Source organism: Anguilla anguilla, chromosome 2 (assembly GCF_013347855.1).
Source record: "Anguilla anguilla isolate fAngAng1 chromosome 2, fAngAng1.pri, whole genome shotgun sequence".
Classification (NCBI taxonomy): domain Eukaryota; kingdom Metazoa; phylum Chordata; class Actinopteri; order Anguilliformes; family Anguillidae; genus Anguilla; species Anguilla anguilla.
The window spans coordinates 18,094,538-18,116,768 of record NC_049202.1 but is presented as its reverse complement, the minus strand read 5'-3'; the positions used below and the strand labels follow the sequence as shown (position 1 = coordinate 18,116,768).

At 45.2% G+C, this 22,231-nt stretch overlaps 2 protein-coding genes across 4 annotated transcripts in view; one reads left to right on the top strand and one right to left on the bottom strand.

Moving 5' to 3' along the window:
• Positions 1-3,981: 3,981 nt before the first annotated feature.
• On the bottom strand, positions 3,982-8,610 carry LOC118220094 (Hermansky-Pudlak syndrome 6 protein-like). The gene has a single exon (XM_035403709.1). The coding sequence runs from the start codon at positions 8,244-8,246 to the stop codon at positions 5,637-5,639; it is 2,610 nt and encodes an 869-aa protein (XP_035259600.1). The 5' UTR covers positions 8,247-8,610; the 3' UTR covers positions 3,982-5,636.
• A 63-nt stretch (positions 8,611-8,673) lies between these two features.
• Positions 8,674-22,231, top strand: part of armh3 (armadillo like helical domain containing 3) — a 59,956-nt gene continuing 46,398 nt past the window's right edge. The window contains exons 1-12 of one of the 3 annotated variants that reach the window (XM_035403711.1): positions 8,674-9,161; positions 13,777-13,856; positions 14,208-14,317; positions 14,668-14,724; positions 15,602-15,748; positions 17,103-17,210; positions 18,835-18,927; positions 19,568-19,642; positions 19,967-20,053; positions 20,402-20,458; positions 20,803-20,846; positions 21,936-21,996. In XM_035403711.1, the coding sequence (XP_035259602.1) occupies positions 14,216-14,317; positions 14,668-14,724; positions 15,602-15,748; positions 17,103-17,210; positions 18,835-18,927; positions 19,568-19,642; positions 19,967-20,053; positions 20,402-20,458; positions 20,803-20,846; positions 21,936-21,996 (831 nt within the window). In that variant the 5' untranslated portion in view covers positions 8,674-9,161; positions 13,777-13,856; positions 14,208-14,215. Of the gene's footprint in view, positions 9,162-13,776; positions 13,857-14,201; positions 14,318-14,667; positions 14,725-15,601; positions 15,749-17,102; positions 17,211-18,834; positions 18,928-19,567; positions 19,643-19,966; positions 20,054-20,401; positions 20,459-20,802; positions 20,847-21,935; positions 21,997-22,231 lie in introns of all 3 variants that reach the window. The other 2 variants (XM_035403712.1, XM_035403710.1) reach the window with 2 other exon arrangements.

The following is a 22,231-nucleotide window of genomic DNA, read 5'->3' as shown; positions in this document are numbered from 1 at the left end:
TTTTGTTAATTTATTTTTGAACAATGCTTAGCATTTATCTTCAGTCATAACAGTTCTATTTTCTGTAAAAATGAAAGTAATTGAAAATGTTATTGGCAAACAAAATATATAAATGGTTTATTAAAAATTTAAAATAAAAAATATAAAACTGGATGATGTTTAGAGTATCTCTGATATAATCTTGTCCTACTCTTTGGGTTTATGAGGTTTTCAAACCACAATCCACTTCATGAGAAAACAGGTCTACATATTCTGCACTCTGTCTCTTTGTAACATGTAGGCTAAGTTCAAATATGAAATGCACATGTATTTAATGCATGTAAAAAAATAACTAGTGGAGTGCTTAGCTTGACTAATGTGGAATGTTAGTTGAAAGTATATGATGTAAAACAGGTTGGGCATATTTACAGCCTTGCTCTTTGCCAGGTTGCCAGGCTGGTGAAGTTGGGAGGTGCACTGTAAAGTTGCCTATTTGTATTTGGGACTGGCATGAATTTGGCCTGAATGTCTTGTTGTGTCATTGAAACAATGAGGAAAGTAAACCGAATGTGATATAAATCAATGATAAGCACGGGCCTAAATCTTAAAGAAGGTACCTGCCGTGGTCTGTGATCTTGACTAGTGCGGCAGAAAGGTTAGAGCTGTGGCCGATTATGTTGAATTGTGAACCTGGGTGCTTGGTTTGCACCGAGTGGTTTGGTTCAGACATGCAGGACAGAGGGGTTAAGCACAATGCTGGGGTAAAATGGTACTCAGGAACTCAGAGGAAGGGCACACGGGATCCTGCTCCTCAATGTCGGTCCCTCCCAGAATCCCTTGCTGGGTATGAGTTACACTAGAGCCATGTCAGTTTTCACACTGTGCTGCCAATCCTGCTTGTTTTGTGCAAAGCCGGCAGTCTGTGGCGGGAGCAGAGGTGGGGCCTGGGCCATAATTTGATCACGTGACGCTTGGCTCACCCAGTGCCCTGCTGTCATGGTAACCTGGAAAAAAAAGATCCGGGCCTAGGGCTGCTGTTGGGGAGGGGCTGAGATTCTAGTGAAGGGCATACAGTCACACTGCATGAAAAGCTGGAGCTTTAGGAGCCCCTGTACCCATGTTTCGGAACCTATGTCCAACGACACAACTACAAGAATCAGCCAATAATGCTCCAGTTGACACTGGCGATGTAAACACACCATTAATTAATAACACTTCATGATTTAATGACAGCATCACACTCTGGAGATATTAAAAATGTAACTGATGTTCAAAGTGTGTGTATATGCACAATTTTAAAATGTCCCATTATTGTTTTTTGTCACTAATTATACAGGATGACCATTCAAACATTCTTTCGAATAACAAAAATAGAGGGCAGAAAAAGAAACTAAGTGCATCATCCTCATTGAGCAAGATGGGATTGTAAAAAGGTGCCTTTATAGTCATAATAATCACCATGAACATAATCATCAAGATAATCATAATACTGTTCTGTTTAGTAGATACATTACTCAAGGCACTGTAAAGTGTTTGTAGAGATCAGTTAAAACAAGTGACAATCGTCTGATGCAACTGCACAATTAGAAGTTACACGTGAGAAAAGGTCTTTATAATTTTGCAAAGAAATTCATAAAATAAAATCCAATATTACTTCATCATTTAAATGTAAACTTGAAATTTCATTTAATTTAAGTCACAGTGAAATAATTAAAATAATTACCGTAAAGCTGCTTTCAAATAAACATTATTAAACTGTGAGAGTCCCCTGTGAGTGACAGTAGTGGGGCAGCTTTGCAGATGCAGATTCAGAGGGGGAAAACAGCGCATGCTGAATTATGGATTTTTGAGAAAGGTTACGGAGGTAACCAAACACATCATACCTACTCCTTTGTTATCTATGTTCGGCCAGGTCAGAGGTTACATTCCTCAGCCTGAGAGATAGCTATGCTCTGCTGCTGTGTTTACATTAGGAAAAGCAGACCCTCCACCTCTCTACCAGACCAGGCTGGACCGAATGAGATCTTTGTGTTCAGTTTCAAGTAGGAGGAAAAGTTCAAACTACGTATCATCAGATTACTTAGTCTTCATAATTTCATAATTTTTGGGACTGAAGTTACACATAAAACAAAAACAAAACTGAAACAAGCAAAAATGAAGAAATAAACACAGTAATATTTTAAACTGCCTTCTATGCAGCATCAATTTAAAATAAATAATCTGGAAATAAGATATAAAAAATGGCTATTGTATTCAACAAATGTTACTAATAGAACTCTTTTCAGTGCAGTTTATAGGACTGAATAGGACATCAAATATTGTATTTATCATCGTATAGTTGCATTATACATTATTGTTTTTTTGGCTTAAGACTAAGCGGCCCTTGAACCAGCTCATTCAGTCAAGTGCAACTCACATACAGTTTATAGAACGCTTGTTTTACCTCCAACTGGAGGAAAAGTCACTAAATATTCACAGAATGAGTCCCAGCCCCTGTGCCATTCAATGGAGAGTGCCATTCCACTTATCCCCCTTGAACTTGAGCATAGTCAATCGTCTGTTTTACAGAGCCTTTCTACAAATCACTGTACCTTCCCATGCACACACTAACACGCGTCATAGCAAAGACCGAAATGTTGTGCAACCAGTAAATTCCACTTGGAAGCATTAAACTGCACGCAAGGTATTTAGGTATTTTTTTCTTCGATGACACACAGATATCACACACACATGCACGCAGGCGCACGCACACACACACACACACACACTAACTGGACCATACAGACCCGGTGAAGGCCGTATGACTTTCTGTGGTGTGTTCCGAGCCGAAGGCAGAATCGCCGGTCACTGCGGAATTGAATTTTGAATAATCCAATTTCCAAAACGGGATGGGCACTCACTGACACAGGCCTCGTGGGGCTGGTTAAAGAGGAATTCGGTGGATGTGGTTCTGCGCTGTTGAGTTCCAGCTTGTGGATCACACCCGACCGCCCTTCCCCCCACCTTCACCACCACTACTCCCAAGCTGTACATTACACAGGGGCACGGTCCTCTACTCTAGTTCTCAGGGCTGGATGGCCATTTAAAGCATAAATGCAGTTTTCTCTTGACCTTCTGACCATTTTCTCCTTATGACCCTTCGGTGCTTGACTGCCAATGAAAAAAATGTGCAGTAAAATCATCAGTCACCACTGCTGCTGGAGAATCAAAGTTGCATCGACTAATGTTTTATATTCCACGAGCATGGCCCTTTCTGACCTGTGGGATTATGGGTAATGCCTCACAGCTGGTGTTCAGAGGGGCTAATTGATCTCCTGGTCCTCAGCCAGGGTGCCAACAGGCTTCCATTTCCTGTTAGGCGCTTAGCCACCTGATTCAATGAATCATTATTCCCGTTAATGAAACAATCTGACACCCCTCACTGGATCAGAGCATTACTGGGGAGAGAGAAGAAACGTTCTGAGTGTGGGAGTTTTGTGAGTCCTGGCATGGAATGCTGGGGGAGCCACAGGAGAGAGAGGAAAAAAAATCTTAAATTGCATTGACTGGAAAGGACAACACTACCTTAGATAATTCAGTTTGATTAGAAGTGTGCTAAGAAGTCAGACTAATGGAAAATGGCTGGAATTACTAATAAACTCACTTAACACTATGTGAATCTCAATTGCAAAACGCCCACCTTACACACACTACAATCCATGTTTTTTTAAAAATCGTAATTGGACATCTGTCTGTACACCACCCCGTCTCCCCAACGCACACAAACGGTAAAAAAAGTGTTGAAACAACAGTGTAGATTATTGGTGATTGGGGCTCCCCTTTGAACAAACATCATTGATCCATTTTTTTTGTTACCAAGCAACAGTGCCCTCCTACCTTCTGACTTTTAAAATGACATTTATATCAAAATAAACAACAGTCAAACCCAAGCTGATATTTGTGGCCCAAAACTGTCAAATTACAAATTATCAAGACACATTTAAACAATGTACATACAATACATTATTTTAAAGTTATTTATTTGTATTATGATGCTTGATATAACAGCAGTTTCAGCTTGAACTGTCTTAATGAATCATATGAACCATACAGAGGCCATACAGTGTTTAAGGATGTAAACTTTAGCGTTTACGCAAAACAGGACCGCAAACATTTAAAGTGCAGAGCTAAGATTTTTAAGTTAAGATTTATTATGCGTTACTGTTTAAAGAGTGGCATACAACAAAAATCAGGAACTAGTCTCACGACTAGAGTAGAAATCTCTCCCACAAGACATGGGCATGTGACATTCCTCTCTCTAGAGCACGTGTGAAGAATGGGACCCTTGATCAAGAAGTCCCTGAAACAAGCCATCTTTTATTTCAGTCTCAATATGAGACATTAGAGCTTTTACAAGTGGCTGTCTTGAATCAGTTATGTGGTTGATTATCTTACTAAAATACTGACTTTAAAAAAAAAAAAAAAAAACCTCAGTTCACTCAGTTGTTCTAGTCGGCCTCCAGTTCCCAGAATGCACTGTGAATCTGTCACCACACCAGGAACAACTTTGATGAAGGAATAAAACAGATATGTAATTAGAGTTCCACATGGGACAGCATAAGGCAGCTTAGCGTTCAAAGACCAATATGCAGCCACAACATTGCGGAGTCCAGAGTGTGTCTTTATAGGTTTAAGTGATCAAAATGCCTTTTTAAAGAATGAGAACAAGACAATTAAGAGAGCGAGTGGTGGTGAATTGAATTGTTGGCTTTGTAAGGAGTTGGGTAGCCTAAAATAGGCTACGAAACCACAACAGGATTTCAAATCCAATTATTCAAACAAATCAGGTGTTTTTCAATACAGACACACATCATCATTAAAAGTAAGAACAAAAAGAATTTATCTGGAATTTCATCAGTTTTAAATATTGGTTCAGATTGGCTTATCACACCGGGCACTAATCTGCCTGTTTTAAGAGTGACCATGCATTCAAGGCTACTGAAATGAAGACATCTTATGCAGCTCGCAGATGAGCTGATGCAATCCCTCACATCAACAATCAACATTTAAAAGAATGGAAAACATTCCGTGTTTATCTGCGGGATGTTGACTTTTAATTTACATATTTATTAAGTAGGACTATTACAGTGGCAATCCCTGAATATTGAATTCAATTTGCTATACTTAAGTAATTACATAAATAAAAGCACTTGTGAATACACCAGAATTGGATTCTGTTGAGCCCATATTTAAAATGATTAGTATTCAGAAAGGATCATGGAGGGCTAACATGCAATAATGTACATTCCTCTGTAGGTCTTATTTTGATTAGTTCTCATCCCCATTGCTCACTCTGGGTTCATTCGCTAAATATATAGCATTGCACTTTGATATGCTCTCCCAGCTGTTTTCCTAGAGCTCTGAGCAACAGCACCTGAGGCAAAACTGGTAAATTTTCTCGACAAAACAAGCATTTACATTACATTTCTATTTTTGGATCAAAAAAGTAAGACACAGGTAAGCACTCCGTAAGACTGAGACTAATGATCCACACACAGTGGCTGCCAGTAAGAGTCAGCGAAATAGCTTTTGGTTGCTAAATGGAATGAGATGTTTACCCTTCTCTTGTCCCTCATTGTTAGGAGTTGGAATCAAAGGTCATGCACTGAAACGCCAACTCAGCTATGCTGAGATTCCGTCGGCATTCGAGCCTCAGATGTAACATTCTGGTCGCAGATCTTGCCATTGCCGGCTGACCCCTTCCCAACCCTAGACGGGGTTTTGGCCTGGCAGGGGGGTGCGGTGAGGGGGAGGTAGGAGCACTGGAGGATGTCTGCGTACCTCCGGCTGTGTTTGGTCTCTCGCTGGAGCACCTTGCTCAGCAGGGGTTTCAGCAGGCCTATGGTGAGGTGGTGGCTGCCCCCCGTCTGGAAGGGACCGGCGCCCCCCGGAGGAGCCGAGGGAAGGTCCATCAGCACAATGTTCAGGATGTCGGTCACGGTCAGTTCCTCGGGGCAGAGGGCCCACAGGAGGTCCAGGTAGGGGTCCAGGTCCCGGTGCTGGGAGACCTCGCGCAGCAGGGTGCTGAAGATCTCTTCGTTGAGCCAGGTGCTCTGCCGGCCGAAACGCTCGGCCACCTGGGTGGCCCGCCCCCACTGCTGCCGGCCGACGAGGGCGCGGAGGGCCCGCATGACGCCCTGGGGGTCCCGGCTGTTCAGCAGCAGCTCCACCTCCAGGTCCCAGTGCCGCCCGTCCCTCGGCAGCACGGACAGGGCGCGCTCGCACAGGGGGGTCGCCTCGGAGCTCCGCTTGGCCTCGTAGCTCCAGGAGGGCGGGGGGGAGGCACCCGCCTGACACTGCGCCAGCTCCAGGAAGCCGGGCAGCCGGGCCGGCTGGAACTGCAGGAAGGAGCGGCAGAGGAGCTCGAAGACCGGCGCCGCCACATTAGCGGGCGCGCGTCCCTGGGCGGCGGGGGCCGTGGCGGGCTGGACGGGAGTCACCACCGCCTTCCACACCTCAGGACGGGCCCCTGCGGATAAGGAGCCCTCCCCATCGACCGCCAGCTGCAGTACCCCCTGCAGGGCCCGCCACGACTCGCCGGGGAAAGCGCTGAACACGGTGTTCAGGTAGAGAACGTTCTCCCTGTCCAGCTCCGAGCTCAGCAGCCTGCTCACCTCCTCACAAACCAGGCTTTCGCAGCATCCGGCCAACTCCTTCTCTGAGGCCCCGGCCAACGACGCCTTGACGTCCTCGAGCGCCACCAGCCTCTTCAGCTCGGGCTCTAGGGAGTTCAGCAGGTTGCCGTTTGCAACGCCGCCGTTGCTGGCTCCTCCCTCTGCTACGTCGACTGACCCCTCGCCCCTCAGGTAGTCACTGAGGATGCAGGACAGAGAGATGGGGGCCTGGAACATTCCCCCGTTTTTCAGCTTCTCCACCGTTAGCTGGACGTTGCTCAGGCTCCTCCGCTGGTAGTGGTGGCAGGCCTCCTCGAAGACGGTCTCCGCCAGGACCGAATCTGGCCTGAGGGTCTGCAAGTGTTCAGGCAGCTTGTGGCTGGGTTCCGATTCCCCGCGCCTAACGAGGAAGAGTCCGGCCTCCGAGAGCAAGTGAGGGGTGTGCTTTCTCTCGTAGTTCACAAACAGAACCCCCTCTTTCCTCAGGGCCATTTTCTCCAGCTCTGTTCCGCATTGAGTGTCAATCAAATACAGGGTCCTCCCCACAGTGAGGGCCAGAATGTCGTGGTAGACCTTCATGCTGCTCTGGATGGCTCTGCTACCACTGCTAGTCAGGCAGTTGTCAGCCAGCTTATAGACCTGCCTCAGGACGCCGTCCTTCTGCAGCAGACTGGTCCAGCCAGAGCTGAGGAGCAGCACGAGTCCCCCGCATTCTGTAGCACAGGAAGCCCAGATATCTGGGGGGTTGACATTGGACAACACACTTACGCAGTCCGAAATCAGCTTCTTGAAATCTGATTCCTTGTTTGCGGTGCTTGTGGTTCTCCTCGGCAAGATCCCAGTGCAAGCAGTACCGACATCGATTGCGTCGCGCTGTGGGGACCACTTCAGGAATAATCTGGAAATGCTTCCGAGGCCAGACGCCTTTGTGTCCGGTAGCAGGTAAACGTTTTCAGCTGATGCGGTCACCGAGTACCGCGGATTGTTGTGCAATGCAATTTTTACGCCTCCTAAACGAACCGCCCCATCCTCCACCTCGTACGTTCTTTTGCAGATACAGTACCTGAGGGTGTTAGGAGTTGTAGTAGTAGCTGGTGAGCTTTCCGAAGGGGGCCTCTCTTCACACCAGACGATGAAGTTCCCACTGGTGCATACAGAGACAACTCTCGCCCTGGGACTGTTGCACAAATCCGAGGTCTGCAGTAAACACCAGCCTGCTCTGACTTCACAGTACTTCCAGAATTCTGTTTTGCCATTCTGGAAAATTACAGCTAGAACAGCTGAACCACCGTCTGAGTTGCTGCTAGAAATTGCTAAATAAACGACATCCAGAATAGGAACAGTCCTTGTCAAGCATAAGTCCTGATGCTTTCGATTTTGAATCAACGCGGGGATTTGATATTTGTCAAATGTCAGGAGTCCAATCTTTGGTTTATGGAGAATGACATGGACGTGGTGCCCATCCGGACAAATCCGAATATCGGGGAAGCAACTCTTAGCGTTACCGTTATGATAGCTATTAAAACTATTATTTTCTTTCAAAAAGTCACTGAAATCATTGCCTTTGATAAAATCGCAAAAATCTGTTACCTGTTCCAGGACAAATCGCTTCATGTTCCGTTTGCCCCAGGGCTAGAAGTGCCGAGTGACATGAAAGTAAAACTGAACTAAAAAGCACACGACTAGCTACTATATACGAATACTTGCCGCTACACATGTATAATATTTCCCAAAGAAATGTAGTAAGAGTCCATATTCCGATGTATTAAGCTAGCTAACGACTTGCTCTTATTCGTTTTGGTAGCATTTGCCACATACTTTCGTGAGAGAGTAAGCTTGCTTTATTATGCATTAGATCTTTCTGTACTCGACCTTTTCCAGCACCTCCTGACATCACGAGTTTGTTAATATCCGGAGACCAATAGATTTTAACTGCAGAGGAGGAGGAGTAGAAAATGAAGGCGTGCTTTTATTTTTAGCCCCTTACGCAGTTCCGTCCTTTAAAGATGTCGTATCTGAATCGATCCGTCAATCAAGAAGTTTGATTGCTCTTTAACTCTTTATAGTGCGTAATCGCGATCAAGTTAACTGTTACCTGACAAATGTGTTGTTGGTTGGTGACAAAGGAGAGTTCACTGTAAGCGCACTGCTAAGGCAGAATAGCACGTATAAGTTACCCCGCTAAAATAGCAGTTTAATTTAGCTCAAATAAAGCAATTCAGCAAACGCACAATGGAAGCTAATATTCACTTGGCTAAATAACCTGGATATACATGCTTTAGATAACTGTGTCTTGGGAGGTTAGGAAGTGATATAATAATTATATAAAATGTAAGTTATCTATTTTATTTGTTCGACAGAACCTATTATTATTATGTCAGCTGGCTAGCAGGGTCCTGTGCTGTAGGTGGAACATCCATGTTGTGTGGGAGGGCTCGATAGGCTCCCGAGACTGTCTTAAGCGTCGATTCCACTTCTCCCTTCTCTAAACGAATGGAATGGATCCATAAGAAATATCCATTGACTCAGGTAGGGAGAAAGCATGTAACCTGCTTACTAACCGAAGCTAACACTTAGTTTGTTCAATCATAAATAAAACATGACCAACAACAATTACACTTATTCAATCAGCTAGCGAGGTAGCTCAACAAACCAGTTAACATGGTCGTCAAAAGCCAAGTTAACAAGAAAGCCAAACAGTTGGCTTCCTAAAAAGTTAGCAAAGAATATGCAAATATTACAGTAAACCAGCAAAATGAGTACGTACGTTGGCTGACATTAATGGTAACGTTAAACGTAAAGGAGACCATCTACATTACGTTGGAGCGCTAACGTTAGTCTAGCTAGTTAGCTAGCTAAAGTATTTTGAGAGAGGTTGTTAGCTTGCTGCTAGCCAGCAAGTCATTTATCTAGGATATGCGCAAAATGCAGTGTTCATGTTGATGCTAACTTTAGTGTGTACCCGTAAACAAATCGTGTAATTGTCGCGGATGTTATTACTGTTTAGCTGGCTAACTGGGATAACTGCATTTCCACTGCACCCAAAAAATAATAGGTAAGGGCCCTCAAGAAAATGGCTAGCTAGCTAGCACTAGCTGAACGAAGATGAGCCTGACAGCGTGGGCCTGTCTTATTGCGCAAATACTGACAAACATTTTCGAATTAACTGTGTGTTATTATGCCAACATAGCTAGATTATATAATTAGTTAACGTTATCTACAGCAAGCATTTTGTCCTTAAATTAGAAGACTGAGTGGGGAATAAAAATAACCAGTGGTGCTAGTTTGCTTATGTTTTCTTGTCAAACCAGGCTGCACGTAAAGGCGAGTTCCTGCAGTTTTGGTTACACCTAGCATTAGTATCTTATTATTAGTATAATGTCCATGCAACCTTATGTAGATAGCTAATGTTGAAAGCAAGTGGTCATTCATGGTAATGATCAGCCAAACATTTAATATGTGCATGCCACAGACGTCGCAGAGAGTTGCTACATACATTACATATTTAACTTTAGTTACAAAGTAGCGTGGGAAACGAAATAGCAAATTGGAACTGATGTCATCTTCGTCAAGACGTCATCGGCGCAACACGTTTTATGTTTTCTTTGTCTTAGTAAGATCAGACAGCAATTTATCATTATCATAATTTATCAAGAATTAGCCATTTATTTATTGTCTGCGCTGGCTAATACAGATTTATCAAGAATTAGCCATTTTTTATTGTCTGCGCTGGCTAATACAGTTGTGTTTTACTTGAACTGATTTCTTTACTTCATCGTGTCGTTGCAGGTTGAATTCTAAATTATTCCAGAGGTTGTTTTCTCAGTTACTTTATCGACTGACAATAACTTCCGGGTCATGCGTCAATTAATTTGACATACGCTCTGAACTGTATAAATTCATTGGGCAATACCCCCTTCTCACAATTGGCTGTTTCGATTTAGACTGGAAGACAGTGCAAGCATAACTGAAGTCTGTGGTATTAGAGACAAGGGGCTCATGTCAAAGTAACCAGGAAAGTCTAACCAAGCAAATTGTGTTCAGCAGTTTTGCAATCATATGAAATGACCAAGGAGTTCTTTCTGTTAATTACAGTATTCTCTGAGAGCTAAGAAGTAGGGTTCTATAGAATCCTGTTTTTGATGTTTTAGAATGTTCAAGTCCAGTGTCATTGCATATGTTCTTTTTGTTTTTAAAAGGTGGTTTCACGTTTGCATTCCTTTGTATTGAAAATATAGCATTATCATGAAAATAAAACAGTTTTGACAGAAAAGTCGGAACCCCATAATGCAAAGTATTTTGGTTGATAATGATTGAATGTAATAATTTCATGAGGTTTCTGCTGTTTGTTCAGGTAGCCTTTTGTCAAATCTTAATATTTACATTTAAATTTAGCTGATGCACTGAATCAGGTTTAGGCAAGGAGTTATGCTGACGTAAAGTCATCAGGGTCACAAATGATAGTTATAGTCTAAGCATAATCTTACACCATGAAGGTCGATGTCTGGATGAGAAAATGGAAATTGAGAATGCTATTTCAGTTGGAAGCAAGTGAGTTGGGTGATATAGTTTAGATTTAGCATAGGTAGGGGTGCTAAACTCATGCAAATTCAGCATTCGGTGATCAGAGTAATTGTCCTGATATTTTCCATGGAAGACAGTATGTCATCCTGAACTATGTCATCCTGAGCTATGGTAAATTTCATTGTAGCATACTCTTCATTTGTTAGCTGTGGCAAGAAAACACTTGACACAGATAACAAGGGTACCTGGACAAATACTTTATATATTTTAAGCTGCTTTAGAAAGTAGTCTTTGGTGTCATAATTATAGGGCTGATTAATGCATGGAGTCTATTGAGCAGTTTTAGCTTTCATTTTACTTCAAAAACTCAAAAGTAAGTAATAGATGTATTTTCAAGAGGAAGGAACATTTTTGTGTATTCATTGCAGAGCTAGCTCAGAATTTATCACATTGGTCAGAGGGAGCCACAGATGTTTGTTTTTTGTGCTCAGTGTAAACCCTGTTGAAGTTAATGTCTTTGTTGAAATAAAAAAACAGAGCCTGAAATGAGATTTAAACTTGTGGTACAAATAAGTTAAAGAGTAAATCAATAAATATCAGAGGAAACAGGTTCTTGTTTTTGTATCAAAAACAGCCTTAGGGCATCATCATGGCTAGAATGGGGAATAGTAGCCTATATTGTGGTCAGTGAGTTTAAATTACAAAAAGTTGGGAGAGAGCCATGCAAAGTTATGAAAAATGTGTCTTGTCAAATTATTGCTCCATCTCTCTGGGATGGAAAAATAGCTATTAAAAACCATAAAAATGTATTATGAACCAGGAGGCTTATGGCTGACTTTATGGCCATAGAACATAAAAAAGCACCTAAATCGGTCCTGAGAGAAAATTACCCAGGTACATTGGCTTCATAGGCACTTTTGATTCCCTGTGTGATGGGTCCTGTAGGACACCACCCCGAGGTTGAATTTTAAAGTTTTATTTATCGTTAACATTATCTTGAAAACTTTTTCTGAATCTGATGTCCTATCCAGACAGTGCCCGTTAAACGAATAGCTTAGCTGAATGTTGCATTAATGCATTTGCTGGGGGAAAAAATGCTGCCGCTCCTCCTGTGGTGATGTAGCGTGTCACCTGACACACCAAAAGCTAGTCAGCGAAGTGCAATACTGGTTGTTAAAAACCAAATATAAACTGCTGACTAATGCGTTTACATTTTAACATAGATGGCACAGTTCATGGCAGTGGTCCATTCATGGGTGCCAGAAGTGATACCTGCAAAGTAGTCGGTTAAAATGGAGAGACAGAGAAATTTCCCCCGAACTACTGTCCTCTTCAATATTTGTCCCTGTCCTTGTGGTCGAATCCCAGGTCGAGGCTGTGAAGTTAGGAAGGATTCGCGATCTTATTTTTTCCCCGCTGTAATCGCAGAAGTGGCGGATTTGCTGGTTTCAGCGATCAGCAGCCTGCGGGTGCAGCTGCTGATCATGCCCGCAGAGGGAGGGAAGGAGGGAGGGAGGGAAGCGGCCCATGTCCAACAGGCTAATACAGAAAGAGAGACACATGGGAGGGTTATAGGAGCCCAGTAATGAGGGATACCCATTTATTTAGGATGTGTGATACAAATTTATTTAGAATGTGTGTTTGATTGGACTGTAACTAATTAAACGCTAATTGTCGTACAGATTTAGCCTAGGGCCCCTGCAATAGCTCAGTCTGCTAGGGTGTCGCTGGGTGACACGAGCATCATTAAAGGCTTGTATATGTGTGTGTGTGTGTTTGGGGTGGAGGATAGGGGTAGGTGCATGTGATGTTTGCCTTTTCTACAGTGCAGGTAAGCCGAACGAAAAACATACTGTGGATTTTGTGGGTCCCAGTGCAGAGTTGTGCTGTAGCTTGGGAGCAGAACGCTGTATTGTCAAATGTAGAAGGTACAAGATGTATTTATATTGTCCAGTATAGAATGAAACTGCCAGACCCTTGAGCAAGGCTCATAAATACCATAAATACAGGCATTGGTAGCGCACAGTTCATATTCTTCCTTATAGGTGGGTAATATTTAAGTTGTAAAAGTAGCATAAGTTAGCATGTCTGCTTAATAAGTTTGCAAATGTTAAAGTTGGTAAGTTTCTCCATTGAAATCGCACTTGGAGGGGGATCTTAGCCATCGGCGTCTCGCCCCTACTTGTCCTTGGATGCACCTGGAAGGGTAGGGCCATTGTCCCGCCTCCTCCTTTTGTGACTTGTTTCCTGCTTTTTTTTCCATCGACGCTTGAGAAACGGCGTGCGGCGCTTGTTTGCGGAACTGAGTTACGTTTTCAGGCGAGGTCTCAGAGGTCTGTGTCGCACAGTGAGAGCTCATTTTTATAACGCTTGACACAGATAAAGTAGATAAAGGGTACCTGGACTAGTACTTTTGCATGGTCTAAAGCTTAAATGTAAAACAAACTGTCATATTTTAAGCCGCTTTAGAAAGTGGTTGATGGTGTCATAATTATATAACTGGTTGATGTGTGGAGCCCGTTGTCTGTTGAGCAGTTGTAGCTCCTGTGTTACTACCAGAGATGAAGTTCTATTTGTATGCAGAAATCCTTTCTTTCTCCCCATTTCGGCAAATGACCAGTTGTTCCTGCTGGCCCATCCTGCCACTGAGCCCTCTGTCAACACCGGAGGGCAAGGGCTGTCTTGTGTGTCCTCTGAGATGTGAGTTGATTGACTAATTCTGTTCAAGTTTGCAGCTCAGCAGTTGCAGCTTTCACAGACAGCTGGTCAAATGGAGGCCAGTATTGCATGATGGGACAGGAGAATACCCAACCGGGCAGTGCTTTAATTAGACATCTCCCTGCAGGACTCCCTTCCACAGTTGACAATGCCTTGACTGGGATTCAGTCTTGGCTGTGGGGGGGCGGGGGGGATCGTTGCACTGCACAGTTCTTTATTATTATTATTTTTTAAAACCAAACATAGCCAATCATGTCCCCCATTTCCTGGTTCCACGATGTCTCCACTGCTTTGAAAACTGGTCTCAAGGTGGGCGTGTCCTTGTATCCCCAGACCCAGCCATGGCCCAGGTGGAGAAGAAGGCAGGTCTGCTGAGGAGGTCCTCTGCCTCCAAGAAGCCCCTGAAGGAGAAGGTGGTGCTGATGTATGACGAGATCTTTGCGGTAAGGAGGTTTCTGTGGTTCCTTCAGCACATGGGCTGATTAGTTGCATTATACGTTGTGTAGCAGGTAACGTATGTGGATATATATACCGTTATTTATACATTCATATAAACCTTTGTACTTCCTGCAGTGTTACGCTGGTCACCATAGAGATAATTGATTCAAATGATATCTTTTCTCATGTTAGTTTATAATGGTGTTTTTCAATGGACATCGTTACGGCAACCGAGTGATCTGAGTCTAGTGGTTACTAGTGCAAAGTAGCTGTGATTTTTTTACCACGGGACCATTCCAAACAAGTGCCCTCACAGTCTCGCTTGCTCTCTGTCTCTCTCTCTTCCCCCTGTCAGAAAGAAGACCCGGCCAAGAACAACCCCCGTTTCTGGGAAGAGCTGTTCCTCATGAAGGTGAGAGAGAAGGGAAAAAGGCTCAGATGCTGAATTTGATGCTTTGCACTAGGTGGCCGTAAGCTGTTGTGCATCTGCTTGTCATGTCTGTACTTGACACCAGCGCGTGTGGTTTACACCCAAGCAACTCTCAGTTGTGGTGCGCTCGGGTTAGCTATTTTGGCATCTGCTTGAAAGCGAGTTTGACGGTCTTGCAGAGAGAAATTTGCGTGGAGATTTGTGCGTTTAGCAGACATATTGAAGCTGGAGACCAGCAGGATAACCAGCTTTCTTCCCTTCAACGGCACTGCCAAGAACGTGTGCTGCTAAAACGGTCCACTTAATGCAGCAATTAGTAGCTGATGAACAGAAAGCAGGAGGACGAACCTTCTGCTTCTCTGGGAACCTGGCTTAGCTGCTCTGGTGCTTGTGGAAAGGTGATATTTGGTAACTGAATTGTAGCACTCTTGAGGAAAAAAAACGAATAAATAAAAAATTAGCCAAAATGTATGGTGATGGGACTCACCTACTTCTCCACATGGAGCCTTTTCTTTGTAACCATTTTTGCTCTTAAGTGAACTGAGTCACTGCGAGTCACTAAGTGCTCTTAGAGAGGAAGCCTTTGCATTAAGAATTTTTATTAGCTTGGTAGAAATGCATTAGCCATGTTTGTTTCTATTGCTGCATATTGACTGAGGCAAATCCCATTGATTGCTCTGCTCAGGTACAGAATAGCAGTGCCGCGGCTAGGATTCAAGCTGGCAAACCTTTGAAAAGTAAACCTAGTCCAAATCTAAACTACTGTGCTACACCACTGTCCGGGTCCTGGCCTCATGTGGTTTTCTCCCCACTACCCCTGCCCCTCCGCCCCCCCCCCCCCCCCCCCCCCCCCCCCCAGGTAAACCTGGAGTACCTGGAGGGGAAGCTGGAGTCTCTGGACGGAGACGAGGTGATGAAGATCAAGGACAACATCAACAGCCTGTTCCAGCACTGCATCCAGGCCCTGAGTGAGGAGCACCAGATCAAAGTGGTGAATGCCTTACAGGTGAGGGCCAGCAGAGGGCGGCAGAGTACTGCGCCTCGCTCTCTCTCCAGCCCCCCCTGCTCCCGCCAGTCGCGGCTCCCGGAGGCAGCCAGGGAAGCTCTGGCTGTCGATAAATGACAGGTTTCAGGATGAAGGATGCCTTTATCGCTACGCAGCGAAGGGTGGCGGTATTTCCGTTCAGTACAGCATTCTGCTGCTCTGAGTACAAGACAGACCGTGAAATCACCCACCCAGACATGATTAAACAAACACATGACATGTATTTGAATACCGATATGCAATGCACAGGCAGACTGATCAAACTTACCCATACAGTACTAGAATACTCCGAGAACTATGAAGTAGTCTAACGTATTTAATGCAGGAACAAGTAGGAGAAACAGCGGCAGCATCAGTCCAGTAGTGCATTAGACTGGGGGTGTTGGGGGGGGAGCACTCAGGGAATTTAGAACTCTGCCTGCTGTGGAGGGAAAAAAAACTGTTTTTAAACCAGGCAGTTCTGCTGGTCAGCGATTTGTAGAGCCTTCCTGAGGTAAGGGTCTGTTGGAACAGACAGTGAGCTGGGCCTGGCACTTAGCATGTGGGTCTACATTGCTGGACTGTCCACCACATAACAGGGCTGATCTCTTTCTCACATACACATGTACACACACGTTTAATGCATGGGTCTATGCAGGGCCCCAATTTGGTCAGATGCTGCATGCAAGAGCCGGACACATTACATGGGGCACTTTGTCCGTGTCGTATGTGCTGCAGTCATGTTGAAGCTCTGCTGCAGCTTGTCCAATGAGCTTCGCTGTAGCCCACTCAGTTTGTTCAGTATGTTATCCCAGAGTGTATTCTGAACCATGCGCACGGCGTTTACGGGGCATGGCTAATTGCCTCAAAGCTTATGGCTAACTGCACCAAAGCTCACGGCTAACTGCACCAAAGCTCACGGCTAACTGCACCAAAGCTTATGGCTAACTGCACCAAAGCTCATGGCTAACTGCACCAAAGCTTATGGCTAACTGCACCAAAGCCCATGGCTAACTGCACCAAAGCTTACGGCTAACTGCACCAAAGCTCATGGCTAACTGCACCAAAGCTCATGGCTAACTGCCTCAAATGCTTGTACTCTGCGGGAGGGGAATTGAACAAAGGGCAGTTGTCCCGCACGCCAGTGTATCAGCGATCCGGTTTAATGCTGTAATGTGCATAATTTACGGCTGCGTATTTTTCCTCTGATAACTCGCCCCTCGCCCCGCAAGCGGTCTTGACTTCAGCGCGCTCGCGACGTGTAATTGGTTTATTTTTTTTGCCCTCGTTTCTCCGGTCGTTGACTCCGCCTGTTTTTTCGGGATTTACCCCACAGACGCTCTGCGCTCTCTTCCGGGGCGTCCACCAGAAAAACAAGTCCACGTCGGGCTTCGACATCATCAACATGCTGATGGGATTCGACAAGGCCGAGCTTCGCATGAAGGTGAGGCGTTCCCACACACGTGGTGGGGGGGGGGGGGGGGGGGGGGGGAGTGGCTAACCAAAGCTAGTGTTGCTCTGACTCTCCTCCCTGGCTGCACAAGTGCAAAGCAGTGGGGTTAATATAACCTGATAACTGGGACAAGTGGGCAGGGCCTCCAAGAGTTTTAGTCCCATTCACCTCAGAAGACATCACAGTTCCAGGCTTATTTCTGAAGGGCAGTCTAATCGCCCGAGATTCAGATTTGCATTTATTTGGCCTGCTCAGTTGGGCCAGAAATCCTGCTCGCTTTCATGATTCGTTGAGGTGTTCTCCTTCTATTCTGGGTTAGTGTCAGATTTGTCTTGACGTCAGTGCTTTCCATTCGCCGGGCTCAGTACTGCTCTCCAGATTCCTGCTGCTCATTTCTACGGCTTCTACCGTCACTCGCTGTATCAGAGCCCCTATCTGATGTCGTGGTGGCGGCGTACAGGCAAGCACGACGCAGTGACCTCAGAACGATGTCACTCAGCCGCACGACGCAGTACGCTCGGAACAATCTACAGAGATACCTTAAAATACAAAATAGACACGCTGTTCCAATTGCTGATTTTAAATTCATGATTCACGATACAGAGACTGAAAGTGTGCTCCTGTTTTTAATCCCTATTAATTCCTGTTTAAGCAACTCTCTCAGGCTCGTCTCTGTACTTATTGTCAATTTGATTGTTTGACTGACTTTGTAATTTTATGTCAGGTCCCCCTTGTAAAAGAGATTTTGATCTCAATGGGGTCTTTCTGGTTAAATAAAGGGTAAATAAAATGAAGTAAACAGTAGCGGCACCGTTTTCTGTGTTTAGCTTGATGGATTGCCGTGTCGTAAATGTCATTTGCTTGGCTGAGGCCTCGAGAAGGGAGAGTGATTTCGCCAGATACCGGTGCCTCGCTCAGAGAAGCAATTTGGTGTTTTATTATTATTGCTAAAACATGGCAGACAAAAAGGCAACGGTTTTATGATTATTGTCATTTTTAGAAAATTATTTGGTCCTGCAGGCGTCTTATCTGAATGCCCGCTCCCGCACGCGGCAGCAGTGTAAATCGCTGTGCGCAGGAAGCTCTGTCAGGTCCCGCTGGAATGCTGCGGGCATGCAGAGCTGTAGTCAGGGTTACAGCAGAGTTGTGTCACTTTGACAGCTTTGGACAGACCTTTGCTAGAAGTAATTTACTGCAGCTCAACGTCTGGATTAAAGACGTAAGCAATGGCTGATCTGGAGAGGGTGGGTCATCATTTGTGCGTGCGTGTGTGTGCGCACGTGTGCACGTGCGTGTGTGTGCACGTGTGTGTGCGTGTGTATGCGTGCGTGCGTGCGTGCGTGCGTGCGTGAGTGTGTGTGCGCGGGTGTGTGTGTGTCTGTGTCTGTGTGTGTGTGTATGTGTGGGTGGGTCTTCATTTGTGTGTGCGTGCGTGCGTGCATGAGTGTGTGTGTGTGTGTGCATGCATGTGCGTATGCATGTGCGTGCGTGCATGCATGTGTGTCTTTGTGTTTGTGTGTCTGTGTATATGTGTGTGTTTGTGTGTATGTGTATGTGTGCGCGCGCATCTAATTTCAGACCAGTCTGAAATTGAGTGTCTATATCTCCTCTGCAGGACCTAATGGAGAGTCTGGATGGGCTGCTCTGTGGAGAGGGATCAGAAAGTCTGAAGAGCCTGTGCCTGAAACTGCTGCTCTGCTTGGTTACAGTAAGCGCTCGCAAAACAATTTTACTCTCACTGTAGGTGGAAGAGAAGCAACAGCGCAAACCATAAAGTCTTTTTATGGCTCTGCTCAGAAGATCAATGCATAGTTATCAGCTGGAAAGTAATGACTTCATATTCAGTAAGTGCAGCTATACCGAAGGACCATCATAGAGTGAATTTACTGGGACTTTCACTGTTTTTATTGGAAGGAGTGTATAAATTTGTGGCAGGCTGAACGGCGAACTCCACGAAGGTAACAGCTCGGCTTGAAAATGCGTGCGCAAGGTTGTTGTGCTACTGAGGCTGCTTGCCAGTCCGCTAGCTAATGTTAGCCTCGCAGGCTATCGCATGCAGACCTGCCTGGGGTCATGCCGTTAACAAATGGTCTACCTTCGAACGTTTTCTGTGACTGTCACCAGAATCAATTTTTGAAGAACACACTCCACAAAACCCTTCAGAAAGGTCATCCAATCCCCAAAGTTCAGACGTCAGCAGGAATAATGTAATGGAAAACAAATCTCCTTATGGCTCCTTCCGGTCTGTGAAATGTTTGTTAGACCGTTTAGCAAATCCAGGCTCGCACATCACTTCCTGTCTGGTCGATCATGCTTCTGCCTCACCTGTCGATGTTACCGTGTTCCAGGTTACCGATAACATCAGCCAGAACACCATCCTGGAGTACGTCATGATCAACAGCATCTTCGAGGCTATTTTACAGGTACGTTTTTTACGCACGGGACTGTTGCTGTGTCATTCTGATTGGCTTTCGCTTCAGACGTCATCAAGGGCGAACACAGTGATTGCAGTGCGCATTATGATATACTGTATATACAGTGTGATATATAATGACTGTTTGCTGACTGTTGGTGTTGGCTGTTAATGACCTACCACTCCTTAATCATACGGATAGTTAAACGATGACTAATAGCTGTTGCGTGTTGGTGATCAACGTGGCCTTGACCTTGCGGATTAGATTGTATTTGTTTAGACGTGACTGATCGCTGGGTGTTGGTGACCCATGGCGTCTTGTCCCGTCTTGCAGATTCTGTCCCTGACCCCCAGCAGGGTGCAACATGGGTACGACACCGTGGTCCTCCTGGCGCTCCTCGTCAACTACAGGAAGTACGAGGTCAGCGAGGGCCCTTCGCGGGGCCCCTGGGCCTCCCCGCCCCGTTTATTTGAGTAGGGAGCAGGTTTAGCTCTATGGGAGTTAGCTGTGCTTCTCTCTGTGAACGATGGGGAGATGAGACACCCGTGTGTTGCTCAAGTTTTGAAGTGAACCGCGACTGTGGCGTAGTCTCTGTTGAAGCAGTGAACGCTGCCAGCTAGAGTCACCGTAAGGGAGTCTGCTCAGAAAAGGCAGTATACATTAGATGTTTTTGTCCTGTTTTCCTACGAGATCCTGCTCATCGTGTTGCGCTTGGCGCTGTTGTGAGCATTCCATTTCATCTTCACATATTTTGTTTTCTTCTTCAAGTCTGTGAATCCCTACATCGTGAAGCTGTCCATAGTGGATGATGAGACCACCCTGGATGTAAGTTTATTTTTTTCTTCTTTTTTTTTTTTCTTTCTTTAAAGCATTTATGAAATTGCCCAGTAGACCTGCCCCCATTTGCGATTTGATAGGTTTTGCATGTCATCATTTTCTCCACCACCTGATGGAGCAGAATAGACTTAATTGATTTATTGCCCTCGTGGTTTTCTTCCCACCCGAGGAAGACCTTAGTTATTTACGATTTGGCCGCATCTACTCATTTTATTTCAGGCTAATGAAGGGCTCGCATTTAATTGACAAGCGGAGAGCTGGGGTTTGGCAGTTCCAGGTGGTGGAGGGGCATTTTAAACCTGTGCTAATGACACGGATTTGGTTCCTTGCAGGGAATGGGGATGGTGATCTCCCAGGCCCTGACGGAGTATAACAGGTAGGATTTCTGCAAAAAGGATTATTTAAAAAAAAAAAGGTTATTATTTCTGAAATATTCCCATTAAATCCAGATGCGCTATTAATCTTCCCCGGGGGTTTCGAGACGCCCGGCCCTTTTCCGCGGCTCCCTTCTTTCCTTTGAAGGCCACATGAAGGAAATGGGTTTTCCATCCCCGATTCAAAGGAGCTGTCGGTCGCACGCGGGATATTAGCTTGACGGGTGACAGCTGCTTGCTGTAAGCCCGTTGGTATAGACCCCCCCCCCCCCAACCACATGATATTTGCGGTGGGGGGGTGCTGGTATTCGGAAAGCCACGTTTGCTCAGAAGATGCCATTTAAAGTGTAATCTGCTCGTGATGCGACTGTCGTGCCTGGGGTTTTTTTTTTTGCGGGGGAGTGGCAAGAGAACGAGAGAGAGAGCGAGAAACTCCTCCCCCCCCCCCCCCAAATTGCCAAAAATGTCAGAACAGAATCAAAGCCTCGCTTTCCCTTCGTGCTCGTGGGGGATTTGAAGAGGAAATGTTTTTGAAATAAGTCGGGTAATTAGATATGAGTGTGGGTTTATGGGGCGTTATATTGGCTTCCGTGTTGGGTGATGATGGGTGAATATGGCCCTCTTGGGGGTACCCCGACGGAATGCGGAATATTTGGTGCACCCCTGTGATATAAAGAGGAGGGAGCGGAGCTGGGGACGTTGGGCAGTTTGCTGGGCATTCCGTCACATTCAGTGGGGTGTGCTAAGGAGAAATTTGGCTGTAGTCATGTGAAAGGGCGGTCTTACCGCCACGCAGCTTTGAGTCCCTGTTAGCCACTGGAACCGACCCGTTTCTGCTGTTCACTAAGGCCCTGTGCGCAGTCATGCTTACTCTATAATCTGCCTAATTTACTGTATCAAATTCATTTCCCTTGATGGATGTATGTTTATTGTGGCCTCTTCAAAATTGTCTTCCCCTATAGACACAGTTTTAAAAATATGTTGATGAAAGATGGTCACTTTGTGAATGTGTCTCTACAAGATGGCTCAGTTTCTCTGTGAAAGATGACCTTCACTGCACTGAAGTATAATCTCTGGTTTGGTCTCTTCAGGCAGTACAAAGACAAGGAAGAGGAGAACCAAGGAGGGTTTTTCTCTGCTTTCACCAACATGGTAAGAGCTTCTGAGCATGCCCAGTCTGTCAGCAAGAAAGAGCTTTCAGAAATACTGAAAATAGGCTCAAAGTAAATGGTAAATGGACTGCATTTATATAGCGCTTTTATCCAAAGCGCTTTACAATTGATGCCTCTCATTCGCCAGAGCAGTTAGAGGTTAGGGGTTAGGTGTCTTGCTCAAGGACACTTCGACATGCCCAGGGCGGGCTTTGAACCGGCAACCCTCCGACTGC